The sequence below is a fragment of the Anolis sagrei genome, chromosome 11, assembly GCF_037176765.1.
Source record: "Anolis sagrei isolate rAnoSag1 chromosome 11, rAnoSag1.mat, whole genome shotgun sequence".
NCBI lineage: Eukaryota > Metazoa > Chordata > Lepidosauria > Squamata > Dactyloidae > Anolis > Anolis sagrei.
This window is the reverse complement of record NC_090031.1, coordinates 28,518,059-28,539,297: the sequence shown is the minus strand read 5'-3', so window position 1 is coordinate 28,539,297 and position 21,239 is coordinate 28,518,059. Positions and strand designations below refer to the sequence as shown.

General features: G+C 45.6%; 2 protein-coding genes across 5 annotated transcripts in view; one reads left to right on the top strand and one right to left on the bottom strand.

Moving 5' to 3' along the window:
* Nucleotides 1-1,143, top strand: part of TRPV3 (transient receptor potential cation channel subfamily V member 3) — a 39,791-nt gene extending 38,648 nt beyond the window's left edge. The window contains exon 19 of the mRNA XM_067472088.1: nucleotides 550-1,143. Within this exon, the coding sequence (XP_067328189.1) occupies nucleotides 550-644 (95 nt within the window). The 3' untranslated portion in view covers nucleotides 645-1,143. The remainder of the gene's footprint in view (nucleotides 1-549) is intronic.
* Nucleotides 1,144-2,922: 1,779 nt separating this feature from the next.
* Nucleotides 2,923-19,429, bottom strand: ASPA (aspartoacylase). 4 transcript variants are annotated; one of them, XM_067472087.1, is made up of 7 exons: nucleotides 19,282-19,429; nucleotides 16,250-16,528; nucleotides 11,878-12,073; nucleotides 9,028-9,121; nucleotides 8,789-8,896; nucleotides 6,387-6,496; nucleotides 2,923-5,513 (listed from the first exon to the last, which is right to left on the bottom strand). In XM_067472087.1, exons 2-7 carry the CDS (start codon nucleotides 16,489-16,491, stop codon nucleotides 5,322-5,324), a joined length of 942 nt encoding a protein of 313 aa, XP_067328188.1. In that variant the 5' UTR covers nucleotides 16,492-16,528; nucleotides 19,282-19,429; the 3' UTR covers nucleotides 2,923-5,321. The 4 variants fall into 4 exon arrangements, with proteins under 4 accessions (XP_067328188.1, XP_060624346.2, XP_067328186.1 ...); XM_060768363.2 differs by having other exon boundaries at nucleotides 19,278-19,339; XM_067472085.1 differs by lacking the exon at nucleotides 19,282-19,429 and adding an exon at nucleotides 17,999-18,052.
* Nucleotides 19,430-21,239: the final 1,810 nt, after the last annotated feature.

Genomic DNA, 21,239 nt, shown 5'->3' with positions numbered 1-21,239 from the left:
TTCTGTTGGTCATTGGAGTCCTGTGTACCAAGTTCAGTTCTATCATTGGTGGAGTTCAGAACCAAACTTGGCACACAGAACTCCCACGACCAACAGAAAATACTGGAATGGTTTGGTAGGCATTGACCCTGAGTTTTGGAGTTGTAGTTCACCTAGATCCTACATCCAGAGAGTACTGTGGACCCAAACAATGATGGATCTGGACCAAATTTGGCACAAATACTCAATGTGAACACTAGTGGAGTTTGGGGAAAATAGACCTTGGCATTTGGGATTTGTAGTTGTTGGGATTTATAGTGCACCTACAATCAAAGAGCATTCTGTGTACAGCTTCCAAATTCAAGGCCACCAAACCCTTCCAGTATTTTCTGTTGGTCTTGGGAGTTCTGTGTGCCAAGTTTGGTTCAATTCTATCATTGCTGGAGTTCGGGATGCTCTTTGATTGTAGGTGAACTATAAATCCCACCAACTACAACTCCCAAATCAACCTCCCCTCCAACCCCAACATTAAATAAAATCTCATTCATGCCTTCATTCATTTCCTTTCAGATTACAACAGAGTGCAAGAAGGATCGCGGAGTAACAGCAAGACCACCTTGAACGCATACGAAGAGGTCTACGATTTGCCGGAAACGTCCGTATAGCGGTGTGACAGAGCGGAAGCCAGTCTCTTGCCATCCTAATCCAAGCCTGATCTTGGCTAGTTGGGAGTTTAAGTCAAGAGGAAAGCCAACCTGGTTGATGGCCCACAAATTAATGCTGCGTTGGGTCTCTGGAAGCCAGTCGGTGATCAATTCCCTGGACTTCAGGATGGATCCAAGCGTCTCAGTGTTGCTTTCTGAGACGTAGGACAGCTTGACTCTGAAACGGAGCATTCTGCCTCCAAGAGGACTAGAACCCGGATTTCCAAGCCTCCCAATGACCTTATTTACCTCTACGCCTGCGGAGGAAACGGGACACAGAAAACACGACTACCTCAACCTCTGCTTGAACTTGTAACCATCCAACGGGACTACTCTACGTTCAATATCTCCACCACGTCTCCTGCAGTCTGTGCCAAAAATATTCCTGGAATACTCAAGCAATATTTTAATATTTTGACGTGGTTCGAATGGCTTTGGCAATTTGTTTATGTTTTGTTTTTGTTTTTATTTTGCTGTCAGTCAATCTGGACGTTGCTGTGATCTGTCGATTTCGGAAGACGGCAATCGCTGTCCCTCCTACTTTCTTATCTACACTTTAGAGCCATTTCAAAGCAAGAGACCATGGTGGCACAACGGGTCACAATGGGTTAAACCGGTGTTTCTCAACCTGGGGGTTGGGACCTCGAGAGGGGTCGCCAATAGGTGTCAGAGGGGTCGCCAAAGACCATCAGAATACACAGTATTTTTTGTTGGTCCTGGGAAGCTTGGCCCAATTCTATCGTTGGTGGGGTTCAGAATGCTCTTTGATTGTAGGTGAACTATAAATCCCAGAAACTACAACTCTCAAATGTCAAGGTCTATTTTCCCCAAATCCCACCAGTGTCCACATTTGGGCATATTGAGTATTCATGCCAAGTTTGGTCCAGATCCATCATTGTTTGAGTCCACAGTGCTCTCTGGATGCAGATGAACTACAACTCCCAAACTCCAAGTCAAGACCTACCAAACCCTTCCAGTATTTTGGTCATAGAAGTTGTGTGCGCCAAGTTCGGCTCATTTCCATCATTGGTGGAGTTCAAAATGCTCTTTGATTGTAAGTAAACTATAAATCCCAGCAATGACAACTCCCAAATGCCAATGTCTATTTCCCCCAAACTCCACCAGTGTTCACATTTGGGCATATTGAGTATTCATGCCAAGTTTGGTCCAGATCCATCATTGTTTGAGTCCACTGTGCTCTCTGGATGTAGGTGAACTACAACTCCCAAACTTAAAGTCAATACCCACCAAACCCTTCCAGTATTTGCTGTTGGTCATGGGAGTTCTGTGTGCCAAGTTTGGCTTAATGCCATCATTGGTGGAGTTCAAAATGCTCTTTGATTGTAGGTGAACTATAAATCCCAGAAACTACAACTCTAAAATGTCAAGGTCTATTTTCCCCAAACCCCATCAGTGTTCACATTTGGGCATATTGAGTATCCGTGCCACGTTTGGTCCAGATCCATCATTGTTTGAGTCCACAGTGCTCTCTGGTTGTAGGTGAACTACAACTCCCAAACTCAAGGTCAAGGCCCACCAAACCCAGTACCTACAACTCCAAAATGTCCAGGCCAGTTCTGCTCAAAACATACTAGTATTCAAATTTGAGCATATCGGGTGTGCATGCCAAGATCCTCCATTGTTTGGGTTCATTGTGCGCTCTGGGTGTAGGTGAACTACAAATCCTATAAATCCCTCCAAAGACCTCCAGTATTATTGTTGTTGTTGTTGTTGTTCACCCCCATCAGCATTCAATTTTGGGCGTATCGGGTATTTGTGCCAAATTTGGTCCAGTGAATGAAAATATACCCTGCATATCAGATATTTACATTATGATTCATAACAGTAGCAAAATGACAATGAAAATAATGTTATGGTTGGGGGTCAACACAACAGTTGTGTGGATGGGGTCGTGGCATTCGGAAGGTTGAGAACCACTGGGTTAAACCCTTGTGCTGCTGAACTGCTGATCTGAAGGTTGGCTGTTCAAATCCACGAGACAAGGTGAGCTCCCGCTGTTAGCTCTAGCTCCTGCCAACCTAGCAGGAGCAGCACCACCAGAGCCGGAAACAAAAGGGGAAGCCTTTGCCTTTGTCTGTGTGTTCATGGTCATTGTATACCACTGAATGTTTGCCTGTGTCTGCTTACAGTATATAGAGACGAGGTTATTATATCGCGACGGGAATGGCGTGATGCTGTGGCTATTTTCAATGTCGCAACAAATGCTTCTTTTCCCCCAGAATGTTAAAGAATTATTTATTGCATAGGTAAATAAAATCAATACTTTTCTACGAACATAGACATCTCGCAAACTCTGTCCGCAGGGTTTCAATAGAAGTACAAAAACATAGCACCGGTCAGCTCTTCTTTTCTAACAACAACCTTTCAGACTACACTTCGAGCACTATTATTCCACTTTAACCACCGTGACAGCATGGAATCCGGAATTAGAGATTTAGGAAAGGGGTACAGTACTTAGGAAACTTCCTAATATTTCCACTTGACTTCCCATCGTTCCCGATAGGTGGGACGGATGGACACATGTTTAACATTTTCTGGAGTGAATGAATTCTGCTCTTCCTGGTATAAACTACAGTAGAGTCTCGCTTATCCAACATAAACGGGCCAGCAGAACGTCGGATAAACGAGAATGTCATATAATACGGAATCTCCGACTTATCTGTCTGACGCGGCACTAGACACCTAGAATATTAACAATAGGGACTCAAAGAGTTAAGCAAGGCAAGGCCTCGGGGCTAGATAGTCCCAGCAGGAAGTGCCCGGATGTGGAAGAGGAGCGTGGAAATCTCAGAGAGAAGGAGGGAGGGCGCTTCTGCTTCTGATCCTGCCTCTTTCCTCCCTTGGATAAGAGTGTTGGATAAGAGTGTCGGATATTACAGAATGTCGGACAAGTGAAGGTCGGATAAATGAGACTCTACTGTATTGGGAATGGAGAGAGCGCTCCTTTAATTGAAGGTGAAATGCTGGAGGAAAAGGGAGGTGTCGGATAACAGCGTCTGATAAGACGGAATGTCGGATGAGCGAAGGTCGGATAAGCAAGACACTACTGTATTACGAATGGAGAGAGAGTTGGGGAGCGCTCCTTTAATTGAAGGGGAAATGCTGGAGGAAAAGGGAGGCGTAGGATAAGATTGTCGGATATGACAGAATGTTGGACAAGCGAAGGTTGGATAAGTGAGACTCTGCTGTATTAGGAATGGAGAGAGAGTTGGGGAGTGCTCCTTGAATTGAAGGGGAAATGCTGGAGGAAAAGGGAGGCGTCGGATAAAAGAGTCAGATAAGACGGAATGTTGGACAAGTGAAGGTCGGATAAGCGAGACTCTACTGTATTGGGAATGGAGAGAGAGTTGGAGAGTGCTCTTGAATTGAAGGGGAAATCCTGGAGGAAAAGGGAGGCGTCGGATAAGAGTGTTGGATATGACGGATATGGGATGAGTGAAGGTCGGATAAACAAGACTCTACTGTATTGGGAAAGGAGAGAGAGTTGGGGAGCACTCCTTGAATTGAAGGGGAAATGCTGGAGGAAGGAGGCATCAGATCAGATGTCAGATATGCTGGAATGTCGGATGTGCGAAGGTTGGATAAGTGAGACTCTGCTGTATTAGGAATGGAGAGAGAGTTGGGGAGCGCTCCTTGAATTGAAGGGGAAATGCTGGAGGAAAAGGGAGGCATCAGATCAGAGTGTCGGATAAGATGGAATGTCGGATGAGCGAAAGTTGTAATATTGGATGAGTGAAGGTTGGATAAGCGAGGCTATACTGTATTAGGAATGGAGAGAGAGTTGGGGAGCGCTTCTTTAATTGAAGGGGAAATGCTGGAGGAAAAGGGGAGCATCGGATAAAAGCGTCGGATATAACAAAATGTCAGATGAGCGAAAGTCAGATAAGCGAGACTCTATTGGGAATGGAGAGAGAGTTGGGGAGCGCTCCTTGAATGGAAAGGGAAATGCTGGAGTAAAAGGGAGACATCCAATAAGAGCGTCGGATATGACGGAATGTCAGATGAGCGAAAGTCAGATAAGCGAGACTCTACTGTATTGGGAATGGAGAGGGAGTTGGGGAGCGCTCCTTGAATGGAAGGGGAAATGCTGGAGTAAAAGGGAGGCAATGGATAAGAGCATTGGATATGACGGAATGTCAGATGAACGAAGGTCGGATAAGCGAGACTCTACTTTCATGTTAAGATCAGTGGTGCAGTGGGTTAAACCCCTGAGCTGCGGAACTTGCTGACTGCAAGGTTGGTGGTTTGAATCTGCGGAGCAGGGTGAGCTCCCATCATTAGCCCCAGCTTCTGCCAACCTAGTCGTTCGAAAACATGCATTCTTCAATACATCAGATACAAAATATATATTACCATTATTCAAAATAGAATCGTATTAAAATAGTATGAATATCAAGCTTATTTTATAAACAACAGCCCTAAATGGCATTCATCGTAGTAAAGCTTTGACGATGGTGAATATTTGCTCTACGGTGCCCAGAATACTCTTTAATATTTCATATTAAAGTCTGATTTCAAAACTTTGATATTCTGGGCCATCTTGGGTTCAACCCAGCACACTTCTACTAGATTTGGCACTTGGATTGAAAATGAATTAATTTCCAAGTAATTCCCGTTCTAACAGACTCTGAGCCCATGGGCACTTAGTTTTACTTTGACCGTTTTCACAAAAGCTTGCTGCTTTTCGTAGTAGGCAGCCTCGTTCACAAAGGCCGGATAGACAGTGCCCTCTCCGTCGTACGGGATTGTCTTTCCTCCGAAAGTTACAAACATGGGGTCCCCCGGGTTGAGAGGCTGCCAGTCTTGATCCTTGGGGGAGAAGAAAAACTGTCTTTTATAACAACAACAACAACAACAACAACAAGACAGCTCAAGGGAGGGTACAACAAAGTCAAACACATATGAACATAAAATATATACAATATATAGTGGAATCTCTACTTAAGAGCATCCTTACTTGAGTGCTTTGAGTTAAGAGCTGTTGCTTTGTCTGGTTTTGCTTTGACATGAGAGTGACATTTTGAGTTAAGAGTGAGCATCAGAGGGAGCTCTAGCGTGAGAGTCCAGGGCTCTAAGGTTTCAAGGGAGCAGCCTCCGGGCCTCATGTTCTTGTCGGCTTTGGGAGGTTGCTTTTCGCTTTGCTCTTGTCTGCTTTGAGGATTAGTTGATTTTATGTGGATTTTATTCCCGGTATGTTTAGCTTTTTGAAGGGAGCGAGAGTGAGAGAGAGCAAGACAGGGAGGGAGGCGGGAATGAGGACAGCAATCTCCCAAAGCAGGCAAGGGCACGAGGCCAGGAGGCTGCTCCCTTGAAGGCCTGTATTCTTGTACCAGTGCTCTCTCTGACGCCTGCTCTTAACACAAAACTGCTCATATGTCAAAGTCAAACCCAGAACAAGCAATGGCTCTTAATTCAAAATGCTGCTTGTATGTCAAAGTGAAACCTGGGCAGCATAACAGCTCTTATGTCAAAACATCCTCAAGTTGGGGCACTCTTAAGTCAAGCATCCTGATTTAAGGGTGTTTTGAGTTAAGTCAAATTTCCACTGCTTTTTCTCTCTAAAAAGAAACTCAAAGTGGCTTGCAATTAAACCAATGCAATACGATTTAGTCTCCAGGTTTAATGCTTCCTGGTTCTCATCCTTCTTAGACTCCCACTTAAGAACCAATGGCACATGTTTACCTGTAGTTTCGGGTGGACAATTGCGGTGATCTCGCCATTTTTGTTTCTCGGATAGTCGACCTTCTCCGTAATTTTGTAAATCTCGATCGTACAAGGTGGGAACTCTTTCCCTGAGGAGCCAAAATAGAAAACAGGTCTGGATTGATGCCAAAAAGCACGGCGCATTGCGTTTTTGAGAAAAGAAACCTAAGGTGGAGAGTGACAAGATTTCCACCTTTATTCCCACCTGGAAAGGAATACCTGCAAATATGAATCCCATTCCTACATTGAACTGTGTTGTATGTTTTCCTAGCTTGGGTAGCTGGGTTATTAGATTAAGTCATTTTTTAATTATTTTACAAAATGCATAAAGTTGTGGATGAACTACAACTCACATCATGCCAGGTTAACCCCCTGAAACTCCATCAGTGGTTAAAGTTTGTCATGTAAGGCAAGTTTGCTCTAGATGCATCATTGGTGGGGTTAAGTGTGATCTCTGGCTATAGGGTTAACTACAACTCCCACTATGGTGGGTCAGTCCCATCAAATTCCTCCATTACGTTCAGTTGGTCATGGGGGTTCTGTGCAGCAACCTTGAGAAACTCCATCAATACTTTGTTTGTTATGTTGGTCAAGTTTGCTCTCGATGCATCATCGGTGGGGTTCAGTGTGCTCTCTGGCTATAGGGTCAACTACAACTCCCACTATGGTGGATCAGTCCCGTCATATCCCTCCAGTATGTTCAGTTGGTCATGGGGGTTCTGTGCACCAACCTTGAGAAACTCCATCAATACTTTAAGTTTGTTATGTTGGTCAAGTTTGCTCTCGATGCATCATCGGTGGGGTTCAGTGTGCTCTCTGGCTATAGGGTCAACTACAACTCCCACTATGGTGGATCAGTCCCGTCATATCCCTCCAGTATGTTCAGTTGGTCATGGGGGTTCTGTGCACCAACCTTGAGAAACTCCATCAATACTTTAAGTTTGTTATGTTGGTCAAGTTTGCTCTCGATGCATCATCGGTGGGGTTCAGTGTGCTCTCTGGCTATAGGGTCAACTACAACTCCCACTATGGTGGATCAGTCCCGTCATATCCCTCCAGTATGTTCAGTTGGTCATGGGGGTTCTGTGCACCAACCTTGAGAAACTCCATCAATACTTTAAGTTTGTTATGTTGGTTAAGTTTGCTCTCGATGCATCATCGGTGGGGTTAAGTGTGCTCTCTGGCTATAGGGTCAACTACAACTCTCACTGTGGTGGATCAGTCCTGCCAAATCCCTCCAGTACATTCAGTTGGTCATGGAGGTTCTGTGCCCCAACCTTGAGAAACTCCATCAATACTTTAAGTTTGTTATGTTGGTCAAGTTTGCTCTCGATGCATCATCGGTGGGGTTCAGTGTGCTCTCTGACTGTAGGGTAGACTATAACTCCCACTATGGTGAGTCAGTCCCCTCAAACCCCTCCTGTAGGTTGAGTTAGTTATGGGAGTTCTGTGTGCCAAGTGCGGTCCAGGTCCATCATTGGTGGGGGTCACAATTCCTCTGGTTGTGGGTGAACTACAACTCCCAGAAAGGAAGGTCAGTTCCCCTTATTTCCCCCTAGTCATCAAATTTCAACATATCAGATCTGTGTGCCAAGTTTGGTCCAGTTCCATCTGTTCATAGTGCTCTCTGGATGTAAGCGAACTACAACTCCCCCAAATCAAGGTGAATTTTCCCCAAAGACCTCCAGTATTTTTTGTTGGTCATGGGGACTCTGTGTGCAAAGTGAGGTCCACAGCCATAGTTGGTGGGGTCCAGAGTGCTCTTTGATTGTGGGTGAACTATAAATCCCAGGCTCCCCTTCCTGTCATTTTAGGCATTACAGTGTTCCCTCGCTGTTTCGCGGTTCGCTTCACGCGGACTCGCTTTTTCGTGGGTTTTTGAAAATATTAATATAAAATATTTACGTCCAGTGGAGGCCGGAGACCCCAGAAGTGCAGCATCCTGAGGTGCGGAGGGGAAGGCCTGCCTCCCTGGCCTCCACGGACCCCGGAAGTGCGGTGGTCTGAGGCACGCCGGGGAAGGCAGGCACCCTCGAGATGGTCCGGGAGGTGGGCAAGGAAGCGTGGGTAAGAAAATAATATAAAAAAATATATAAAATAATGTATGAATATTAAAATTAATATAGCAACCCTACTTTGCGGATTTTCACTTATAGCGGGTAGTCCTGGAACGGTACCCTGCGATAAGTATCTTTTAATGACAGCCAAGTGGTCCCGTTATGGATGGGAAACCGTGACGGCTGGACTCTTGCCGTTACGGCCTTCCGAAGAAGCCAAAGGCAACGGCTAAAAACGAATCCGTACTCAAGCTTTACAACTACCCTCCATCACCAAACCCATCAGGTACTTTCTGCTTGCTCTAATTGTCACGGGTGTCCTACCTGAATTGAACAGTTGAACAAAATCAAGGCCGTGTTTGATGATTTTCCTCATCTTCTCCAGAATGTCAGCTCGGAGGACTCCTTGGGGTTGAGGGCCGACTTCGACACCTGTGTAGCAAATTAGCAAAGTTTGAGTTTCCTTCCCACTCACCCACCCACCCTTTTTTGGGAGACCATCTGAATAACACTCTAGATCGATATACTAGACATGGACGACGTTTGTAAACATTTATATTTACCCACAGGATGTTTGGCTATAGACCGAGTCGTTGCATATTTCAGGCTGGGATGCTCAATAAGGAACACGGAACAGCCGTCCGGTGCCAAAGCATTCTGTGGAAAATATAGTTGTTTAATGTTCTTCCTATTAAAGGCTGGACTCACAAAAGTTTTGCGGACGCAGACGCAATGTATACATTGTCTTTCATAGGATATACATCAGTGGTTCCCAACCTGTGTTGCATGGACCACCAGTGATCCACAAGAATTAAAATACGGTCTGTGCCGTCACACCCAGACCCTATAAAAACAAACTAAGATGTGCTTCTCTCTTTGTCTGGGTGGACCGCGGGGGTCTTTCTTTAGAAGCTTGAGATTCCCAGAAACTGAGGCTACTACAGGTTTGGAACACCAAAACAGAATATTTATTTCACAAAGTCCTTGCAGACGTGGCACAGCTTGTTAGAGCTACAAACAAAACACTCAATTGGTGAAACAATAGAGAAAGAGATTATCTTTCTTTCCTTTCCTTCAGTTATGGAGGCAACTTTTCCCCAAAATGGCAGAAGAAAATCCTGGGATCTTTTCACCCTAACCCTGAGCTGCTATGGTTTAGGGAAAAAAGCAGTTTTTTTCCCTATCTATAGCTCAAGGTTAGCTTTGGAGATGAAGTAATGCTCAATATATAACACAATACTTATTCTATCTATCTATCTATCTATCTATCTATCTATCTATCTATCTATCTCTATAGTACTCAATATCTATCTATCTATCTCTATAGTACTCAATAGCTTTGCTATCTAAATAACTCAATCTATAGCATCTCAATCTTCCTACCTAGTTCTCAATCGTTCTTATAATGGTTTTTTTCAGAGTTACCTGCCTGACCAACAGCACATCTGAAGCTTTCTTTCTCTACTGAAGGATCTATCTATCTATCTATCTATCTATCTATCTCTATAGTACTCAATAGTTTCTCTATCTAAATAACTCAATCTATAGCATCTCAATCTTCCTACTTAGTTCTCAATCGTTCTTATAATGGTTTTTTTCAGAGTTACCTGCCTGACCAACAGCACATCTGAAGCTTTCTTTCTCTACTGAAGGAGGCAGGGGAAATTCCAAAATGGAGATCTCAACCCAGGAAAAAGGGCGGTCTCTAAACCCAAAGAGATACTTTCTGAACCAATAGCTGCAAAAAGGTACCTGCAGGCTGGTTTTCCAACCTCTAATGCTGCTAACTTTCAGAGTGTAGCTGAGATTGTAGCAACCCTGGGGAAATGCAAAAGAATGCTATCCCATGCAACTAAAAGGTAATGCAAACTATGCTCCTGGAAGATGGAACATGGTCTGTGGCCTCACCATTACTACACCATTGCAATGAGAGCAACTCGCAAAACGCTCTTATAGTTCCGAGTCTTATTAAATATAGTTTTCTGCGGCACGTCATGACCTTATTTCCTGGTTTTGCATGAAGCCAGGAAATTAGGCCATGGCTTAGACCTGTCCTATGTATATTTGAAATCTGGAAGAGGGTTGCCATGAAAATGTAAACAATGCAGGGGAGGGGCCAGGGTGAGGCAAGAGGGAAATGAACTGTCAGTTGGAACTTTGTTGTGTTCCCTAATGCATGCTTTGAATCAAAACCTTCCAACTTTGTAAACATTTATTTTTACCCACAGGATGTTTGGCTATAGACCGAGTCGTTGCATATTTCAGGCTGGGATGCTCAATAAGGAACACAGGACAGCCGTCCGGTTCCAAAGCGTTCTGCGGAAAATATAGTTGTTTAATGTTTTTCCTATGCAATTATTAAAAGCTGGACTCACAAAAGCTCTGCTGATGTGGACACGATTTGTACATTGTCTTTCATAGAGTACATATCAATGGTTCCCAACTTGTGCTCCGTGGACCACCAATGGTCCACAAGAATTAAAATATGGTCTGTGGCCTCACCATTACTACAACATTGCAACAAGAGCAACTGGTCTCACAAAAATAATTCTGAGTCTTATTAAATATGGTTTTCTGTGGGCACGTCATGACCTTATTTCCTGGTTTTGTGTGAAGCCAGGAAATTAGGCCATGGCTTAGACCTGTCCTGTGTATATTTGAAATCTGGGTTGCCATGGAAATGGAAGCAATGCAGGGGAGAGCCAGGGTGAGGCATGAGGGAAATAAACTGTCAGTTGGAACTTTGTTGTGTTCCTTAATGCATGCTTTGAATTAAAGCCTTCCAACTTTGTTTGTGAGGTAATTTCTTCACTGGAAAGCTACAGATCCAGACAGGGTGAGTAGATGGCAACTACTGGATGACATAGGATCTGTATCAGAAACCAGAGCTGATGTGGTCTATCCAATGCAATTTTTTGAATCAACACCCCAAATAACCAAACCGAATCTAAAGTTGACCAAAAACTTATTAATAACCTTTTTGGTACTAATGTTGGAGAGTGGTCACTCGTCAAAGTGGTCCCTGGTCAATGAAGAGAGAGAGAGAGAGAGAGAGAGAGAGAGGACATCCTTTGAAAACAGACAAGATGGCATTTCTTGGTGCCCTTCGACACCGTAAGCGAACACAATCCCAGTGTCAATTTACCAAGGAGATGGAGTTAAGAAAGCAGACTTCCACATCAAGCTGACTTTAGGGTTCTTTCCTGTCTTATAACAAAGCTTCCCTAATTCCTAACCACAAATGGAATGACCATCTAAAATCCAGTTGTGTGGATGGGAAGGGGTGTTAGTTGATGGAACTCAAGCTACATGATCTAGTTTTAGGGAGGATCTGAGTCTCTCCAACCCTACATGAGAATTCACCATTGACTCTCGAGCAGAGCGGAGACTTCTCTGTGAATCTCACCATTTACCTTGATGTAGCGGCACATCTGGATGGCAAAAGCGTCTTCGGAGCTCTCCAAGATGAGGGTACCTCCCATATTGGAGGTCGTATTGTGCAGGTCGAAGATGAGGTCATAGGCATCCGGGCTGCCTTTGGGGCCAAAGATTTGATTGATTTCCTGAGCTCTTTCGACCTCATAGGGAGCGTTGTCCTCCAGTGGCTTTCTGTGGGTAAAAGGCACCCACAGGTCCATGAATCTATATTGGTGGGAGCGTGTCAAGCATGAATTCTTTGGCACCCTCCACTTTATTTTTAGTGTTTGATGTGTATTTTTGAAAGGGTTGGGAATCTCCCCACCACCACCACCACCACAAGGATTCCACCTGAACATTAGGAAGAACTTCCTGACCATATGAGCTGTTCAGCAGTGGAACTCTCTGCCTCGGGGTCTGGTGGAAGCTCCTTTCTTGGAAACTTTCAAACAGAGGCTGGATGGTCATCTGTCAGGGATGCTTTGATTGTGCTTTTCCTACATGGCAAATGGGGTTGGACTAGGTGGCTCCATGGGGTCTTTTCCAGCTCTATGATTCTATGATTCTATTCGTCTACTCTGTTGACACTTGGTCCATTGTATTTACCCTTGGTCCCGTCTACTGACCCTTTGTCTCTTCTATTGATCCTTGGTCCATTGTATTGACTATTGGTTCACTGTTTTGACCCTTGGTTTCCTCTATTGATCATTAGTCCTCTCTATCAACCCCTGGTCTCCTCTATTGACTCTTGGTCCCATCTATTGGCCCTTGGTCCACTGTTTTGACCCTTAGTCCCATCTGTTGACCCGTGGTCTACTCTATTGACACTTCATCCCCTCTATTGGCCCTTGGTCTGCTGTATTGACCCTTGGTTTCCTCTATTGCCCTTGGTCCCATCTATTGGCCCTTGGTCCACTGTTTTGACCCTTAGTCCCATCTGTTGACATGGTCTACTCTGTTGACACTTCATCCCCTCTATTGGTACTTGGCCTACTGTATTGACCCTTAGTCCCATCTGTTGACCCGTGGTCTACTCTACTGACACTGTGTGTCCTCTATTGGTCCTTGGTCTGCTGTATTGACCCTTGGTTTCCTCTATTGCCCTTGTTCCCATCTATTAGCCCTTGGTCTACTGTTCTGACCCTTAGTCCCATCTATTGACCCTTGGTCCACTCTATTGATACTTTGTCCCTTCTATTGGCCCTTGATCTGCTGTATTGACCCTTGGTTTCCTCTATTGCCCTTGTTCCCATCTATTAGCCCTTAGTCTACTGTTTTGACCCTTAGTCCCATCTGTTGACCCTTGGTCTACTCTATTGATACTTCGTCCCTTGTATTGGCCCTTGGTCTACTGTATTGACCCTTGGTTTCCTCTATTGCCCTTGGTCCCATCTATTGGCCCTGGGTCTACTGTTTTGACCCTTAGTCCCATCTGTTGACCCATGGTCTACTCTATTGACACTTCATCCCCTCTATTGGTACTTGGCCTACTGTATTGACCCTTGGTTTCCTCTATTGACCCTTGGTCCCATCTATTGACCCTTGGTCCATTGTATTGACCCCTGGTTAACTGTGTTGACCCTTGGTCCTATCTATTGACCCATTGTCTCCTCTATTGACCCTTGATCCTCTCTATCAACCCTTTGTCTCCTCTATTGACCCTTGGTCCATTGTATTGACTATTGGTCCCCTCTATTAGCCCTTGGCCCCTTCTATTTATCATTTGTCTCCTCTATTGGCCCTTGGTCTGCTATGTTGACCCTTGATTTCCTCTATTGACCCTTGGTCCAATCTATTGGCCCATGGTCCATTGTACTGACTATTGATCTCCTCTATTAGCCGTTGGCCCCTTCTATTGTCCCTTAGTTCACTGTTTTGACCCTTGGTTTCTTCTATTGATCATTGGTCCTCTCTATCAACCCCTGGTCTCCTCAATTGACCCTTGGTCCCATCTATTGGCCCTTGGTCCACTGTTTTGACCCTTAGTCCCATCTGTTGACCCGTGGTCTACTCTATTGACACTTCATCCCTTCTATTGGCCCTTGGTCTGCTGTATTGACCCTTGGTTTCCTCTATTGACCCTTGGTCCCATCCTTGGTCCATTGTATTGACCCCTGCTTAACTGTATTGACCCTTGGTCCCATCTATTGACCCATTGTCTCCTCTATTGACCCTTGGTCTGCTGTATTGACCCTTGATTTCCTCTATTGACCCTTGGTCCGATCTATTGCCCTTTAGTCCATTGTACTGACTATTGGTCCCCTCTATTAGCTGTTGGCCCCTTCTATTGTCCCTTGGTTCACTGTTTTGACCCTTGGTTTCCTCTATTTATCATTGGCCCTCTCTATCGACCCTTGGTCTCTATTGGTCCTTGGTCCCATCTTGGTCCACTGTTTTGACCCTTTTTCTGTAATTTGAAGCTATTACTCTAAGTCCTCGTTTCCAGGGCAGCCTGTTCCCTCTTCCTTAGGACATCCTTTCACATATTTATCCATGGCTCTCATGTCTCCTCTCAACTTTCCCTTTGACAGGATAAACAGACCCAGCTCTTGAAGCCACTCATCATGTTTCTGCTTTAACTTTTCGGGGATGTGTTTGCATTGCGGCCGCTGCAACCAGAGCAGTCCCTAGGAAGCGCAAATCACTTGGAAAGTTCATCTAGGGACACAAGGGAGGAGAGGGACACAAAGCGCTCGGATTAAAAGTGACACTTCCGATTTGACACACCAATTCAACAGACTTGGTACAAATAGTGCACTTTGAGGCGGCCTCTCCGCTTCCCTCTGGAATTCTCACATTTGGGTAAATGCAATTATCTAAGCCTCACAACTCTTTGGGATTTGTAGAAATATATTTTAATATGTGTATTCTATATTTTATGGAATGATGATGATGATGTGTTTTTAGCTATGTCGTACGTAACACACCTCGAGCGACAAGGAGAGGCGGGTAAGACATAACAACAGCAACAACAACAACAACAACAACAACAACAACATAATAATAATAATAATAATAATAATAATAATAATTGTTTCAGGGTTCCTACACAAATACAGCTGACCTTTTCAACGCATTTATCACTGAGTTGCTGTGAGTTTTCTGGGCTGTCTTGATTAGCATTGAATAGCCTTGCAGGTGCAAAGTCAATCAGTGAGGGTATCTGCCTAGAGGTAGTGAAGCAAATGGAGTGTATTTATCCCTGTGGAATGATGTTCAGGGTGGGAGAAGGAACTCTTATATGTTTGAAGCAAGTGTGAAAGTTGCTTAGTAGCCATCAGTCTGAGGTAAACCTCAGTGGGAGAAAGGTCTCGGTCTGTGAAAAGGCCTCACAGTGTGAGGTAGGCCTTAGTCTGTGAGAAAAGGCCTCACAGTGTGACATAGGCCTTAGTTTGTGAGAGAAGGCCTCACAGTGTGAGGTAGGTCTTTGTGAGAGAAGGTCTCACAGTGTGAGGTAGGTCTTTGTGAGAGAAGGCTTCACAGTATGAGGTAGGTCTTTGTGAGAGAAGGCTTCACAGTGTGAGGTAGGTCTTTGTGAGAGAAGGCCTCACAGTGTGAGGTAGGTCTTTGTGAGAAAAGGCCTCACAGTGTGAGATAGGTCTTTGTGAGAGAAGGCCTCACAGTGCGAGGTAGGTCTTTGTGAGAGAAGGCCTCACAGTGTGAGGTAGGTCTTTGTGAGAGAAGGCCTCACAGTGTGAGGTAGGTCTTTGTGAGAGAAGGTCTCACAGTGTGAGGTAGGTCTTTGTGAGAGAAGGCTTCACAGTGTGAGATAGGTCTTTGTGAGAGAAGGCCTCACAGTGTGAGGTAGGTCTTTGTGAGAGAATGCTTCACAGTGTGAGGTAGGACTTTGTGAGAGAAGGCCTCACAGTGTGAGGTAGGTCTTTGTGAGAGAAGGCCTCACAGTGTTAGGTAGGCCTTATTCTGTGAGAGAAGAACTCACAGTCTGAGGTAGGCCTTATTATGTGAGAGAAGGCCTCACTGTGTGACGTAGGCATTAGTCTATGAGAAGGCTGAGTGTGAGAAGGCCTGGTGTGAGAAGCTTCGGTGAGAGAAGCTCCAGGTTGAAGGCCTCGTGTGCAAAGCTTCATGTGTAAAGGCTGCTATGTGTAAAAAGCTACTGTGTGAATCTTCTGTGTAACTTTGGTGTGAGAGGAAGCTCTGTGAAAGCAAAGTTGTTTATCTGCATAAGGAAGAAGTGCAGCGTGGAAGCAAAGAAGGAAGTATAAAGAACAGTGTCTATGGACAATGCCGGCTCTTCAGCTTAGAAATTGAGATGACCACCCCCACCCCACCCCCGCCCTCCAGAATCAGACACAACTAGACTCTTTACCTTCACCTATTCTCAACATGGATGCTTGGTTGGCTCACCCCAGATTGTCATCCTTGAACGTTCGGTTCAGGTCGCAGTCGACGTATCGGCAGCATTTCTCAATCGCTCTTGGGTTGGCCAGAAATGGCCTGACCTCCAAGCCAGGCCTTTGGATCTCAGTGTGGTCCTCTTGCTGCCAATAATTGACCAGAAAGACGCCGGACAATTCGTTGCCGTGAGTCCCTCCAAAGATTGCCACTCGCCGTATGGGAGCTTCTTCGAAAATCGCATCAGAAGTCATTCTGCGAAGCCGCTGCACAACAAGCACGGAAGGCGATCTGGACGAGGAACAGATCCAAACAAAACTTTCAAGTGCCTGCTTTCGAGCCCCGGGAAGCTCTTTTCCGATTGGAGGAGAGCAAGGAGGACAAACATTCCAAGTTCTTGCAAGGCTTCTCTGCAAGAAGAAACTCTGCTCAAACACAATTCTATTCCAAGAGAAATATGTTGACAGGCGAGAGAGGTTAACTCTCCTTCAAATGGGAGTGGGGATTGTGGGAAGGAAGGAAGGAATGTGTGTGCAAATATTTCACCCAAGACACTATAAATAGCAAAAGAATGGGAAACATCACATCATGTGATCAGACCTGTTTTGGAATCGCATTCAGAGAGTCTCCGAAACGAATTACATCCCAATGCAATAAAGTCCTTGCATATTAATCTCCCGCCCTTCCGTGCCATATAAAATCCAGATTATCTCCTTTGAACCGAATTATATGACAGTGTAGACCAGTGGTTCTCAACCTTCCTAATGCTGCGACCTCTTAATACAGTTCCTCATGTTGTGGTGACCCCCAATCATAAAATTATTTTTGTTGCTACTTCATAACTGTAATTTTGCTACTGTTATGAATAATCATGTAAATATGAGGGGTGTATTTTCATTCATTGGACCAAATTTGACACAAATACTCGATGTGCCCAAATTTGAATATTGGTGGGGTTGGGGGGATTGATTTTGCCCTTTGGGAGTTGCAGTTGCTGGGATTTATAGTTCACCTACAATCAAAGAGCATTTTGAACTCCAACAACAATGGAATTGAACCAGACTTGACACACAGAACTCCCATGACCAACAGAAAATACTGGAGGGGCTTGGTGGACACTGACCTTGAGTTTTGGAGTTGTAGTTCAGCTACATCCAGAATGCACTGTGGACCCAAACAATGATGGATCTGAACCAAACTTGGCACTGATACTCAAAATGCCCAAATGTGAATACTGGTAGAGTTTGGGGAAATAAACATTGACATTTGGGAGTAGTAGTTTCTGGGATTTATAGTTCAAAGAGCATTCTGAACCCCACCAACGATAGAATTGGGTAAAACTTCCCACACAGAACTCATGAGCAACAGAAAATACTGTGTTTTCTGATGGTGTTTGGCGACCCCTCTGACACCCCCTGGCGACCCCCCCAGGGGTCCCGACCCCCAGGTTGAGAAATGCTGGTGTAGACTCATTTAATCCATTTCGAAGCAGACAATGTGGATTATCTTCTTTGACAATCTGGGTGATAAGTGCAAGATAAGATTTACCCTGCACAGAATTATGGGGAAAATGGACCCATTTATGATCCCACAGGAAAGGGGAAAGCTGCACATCACAAGTGCTAAACCAGACAAAGATGACTTTGAAAGACAGCAGATTACAAGTGCCATCTTCATAGACCTATCAGCAGCTTATGATACTCTAAATTATTGCCTCCTCCTGAGAAAAATGTATAATATCACAAAGGACGACCACTTCACCCGCTTCATAGGGAATCTGTTACAAAACAGAAGCTTTTTTGTTGAGTTCCAGGGCCAGAGAAGCAGATGGCTGAAACCGAAGAACGTGCTGGAGCACTCAAGGGCCAGGGCTTCCCAGTTCTCAGTATCTATGCCAGACTTTGAGCCCATCTTTCAATCTCTTTTCCTGTCCTCCAACATTCCATTTTCCGTTCTTGATTTCGGAATAGAGCAACTGCTTCGGGAGATGGTGGTCAGGCATTCGGACAGCGTGACTGGTCCAGCGGAGTTGATGGCAGAGGACCATCGCTTCAATGCTGGTGGTCTTTGCTTCTTCCAGCACGCTGACATTTGTCCGCTTGTCTTTCCAAGAGATTTGCAGGATTTTCCGGAAGTGGCGCTGATGGGATCGTTCCAGGAGTTGCATGTGACGTCTATAGACAGTCGACGTCTCGCAGCCATATAGCAGGGTTGGGAGGGCAATAGCTTTATAAACAAGCACCTTGGTATCCCTACGAATGTCCCAGTCCTCAAACACTCTCTGCTTCTTTTGGAAAAATGCTGCACTCACAGGCGGTGTTGTATTTCGATGTCAATGTTGACTTTTGTGGAGAGGTGGCTACCAAGGGTCAACATTTTCTAATGTTACACCATTAAACTGTATTTCTGGCATTGGAATGGGGTTGGCTGGTGATTGCTGGAAGAGCACTTTGGATTTCTCGATGTTCAATGGGAGGCCGAGCTTCTCGTAAGCTTCTGCGAAGGTGTTTAGAGTGGCTTGTAGGTCTTCTTCTGAATGCACATAGACGACGTTTTCATCAGCATACTGGAGTTCTATAACAGATGTTGTTGTGACCTTGGTTTTGGCTTTCAGTCCATTATGGTTGGGGGTCACCACAACATGAGGAACTGTATTCAGCGTTCGCGGCGTTAGGAAGGTCGAGAAACACTGTAATAGGAGATTTGGATGTATCATCGGAGGTGCACAACTCTTAATATGTTTTGTCTATTGAACTAACCAAGAGGTCTGATATCTCTCCCAAAAGTTGAAACTCAAAACAACCCAATAATTTTATATTTTACGCACAACTTTCCATTGCATACAAAAACTTCCTTCCCTCCCATTTGGGACGGACACAGCCAGGAGCAGAGCCCAAATTCACGTGAATTGTTTTGCAAGAAATCACATAGAAAACAAGAGATTTTTACCAACACCAGCTACTTACTAGCCCAATAAACAGGGTCAGCATTTGCTGGACCGGTCAGTGTCGTCAAACAAACAAACAACAATTCCTTTTACCTACACAACGGTGTGTATATTTCCTCCTCCTCCTCCTCCTCCTCCTCCAAAGCTGATGGGAAAGTTCAAAGTGGGAGACGATGCCAAGGCAGAGAAATAGGATTCGATGCCAAGGGACTCGCTGTACCGTCCTTTGCCCTCGTCTCGCGAGGCTATTCATTAACAAGAGCGGATCGAGCGGCTTGTAAAGGACCGAAATAGCTCCATGCTTTCGGGAAAATAGACACTGTGAGCCTGCCGATGCAAGTTTCCCATTGGTGCTCTGCACTGGCTAGTAAAGCAAATCATAATAAGAGTCATAATAGTAGTAGTCGGCATTCATTAAAGCTGGCCGCTTACCTTGTTTGGAGTAGCCCGGCTTGGTCTCAAAATGTGTTTATCTCCCACGATTTTCCCAAAAGAGGGAAAGCCCAGAGCGTTCATTCTCAAACCATCTCACACTAATGAAGAAGGCCAGCGTCATTATAGTGACTTCTCCCCGACAGATAGAAAAGCCTTCCAATCAAAGCACAATGGGAGGGCTGACCCCAGCTCACCTTTACTTCATAGGATGAAGAACCAGGCCTCCGGTGTTGCCAAGTCCATTCTTCGGAGAAGAGCAACTGCGTACATGTTCTCCTATCCCCGTGGATACCAGGCCTCCGGAATCATTGGGTTGCCCTCGGTATCCACAGCTCCCTTGTGTATGTGTCCCCTTACCCCAGGCATACCAGGCCTCCAGGGTTGTCGGGCCCCCCTTGGTATCCCCAGCTCCCCTGTGTATGTGCCACCTTACCCCAAGGATACCAGTCCTCCAGAGTCGTTGGGTCCCCCTAGGTATCCACAAATCCCTGTGTACATTCTGCCTTACCCCATGGATACCAGTCCTCCAGAGTAATTGGGCCCCCCTAGGTATCAATGAATCCTCTGTGTATATGCCCCCCTTATCCCATGGATCCCAGGCCTCTAGAGTCATTGGGTCCTCCTTGGTATCCGCAGATCCCCTGTGTGCATGCTGCCTTACCCCATGGATACTAGGTCTCTGGAGTCATTGGGTCCCCCTAGGTATCCACGGATCCTCTGAATATGTGCCCCTCTTACCCCATGGATACCAGGCCTCCGGGGTTGTCGGGCCCCCCTCGGTATCCCCAGCTCCCCTGTGTATGTGCCACCTTACCCCAAGGATACCAGTCCTCCAGAGTCGTTGGGTCCCCCTAGGTATCCATGGATCCTCTGTGTATGTGCCTCTCTTACCCCATGGATACCAGTCCTCCAGAGTCGTTGGGTCCCCCTAGGTATCCATGGATCCCCTGTATATGTGCCCCCTTAACCCATGGATACCAGGCCTCTGGAGTTGTCTGGTCCCCCTCAGTATCCACAGATCCCCTGCATACATGTTTTCCTATCCTTATGGATACCAGGCCTCCAGAATCGTTGGGTTCCCCTCAGTCTTCATGGATCCTTGTGTACTTGCCCCCCCTTACCACGCTGATACTAGGCCTCCAGAATCATCGGGTCCCCTTTGGTATACACAGATCCTCTGTGTGTGTGCCCCCTTACCCCTCGCATATCAGGTCTCAAGAGTTGTTGGGTCCCCCTAGGTATCCACAGATCCCCTGTGTGTGTGCCCCCTTACCCTATGGATATCAGGTCTCCAAAATTGTTGGGTTCCCCTCGGTATACACGGATCCCCTGTGTATGTGCCCCCTTACACAGCAGATACCAGGCCTCCGGATTTGTCAAGTCCCCCTCGGTATTCACGGATCCCCTGTGTATGTGCCCCCTTACCCCATGGATACCAGGCTTCCCGAGCTGTCGGGTCCCATTGATATGAATGGGTCCCCTGTTTAGGTGCCCCTTTACCATGCAGATACCAGGACTCTGGAGTCGTCAACTCCCCCTCAGTATCCATGGATCCCCTGTGTATGTGCCTCCTTACCCCATGGACATTAGGCCTCCAAAGTTGTCCAATCCCCCTGGGTA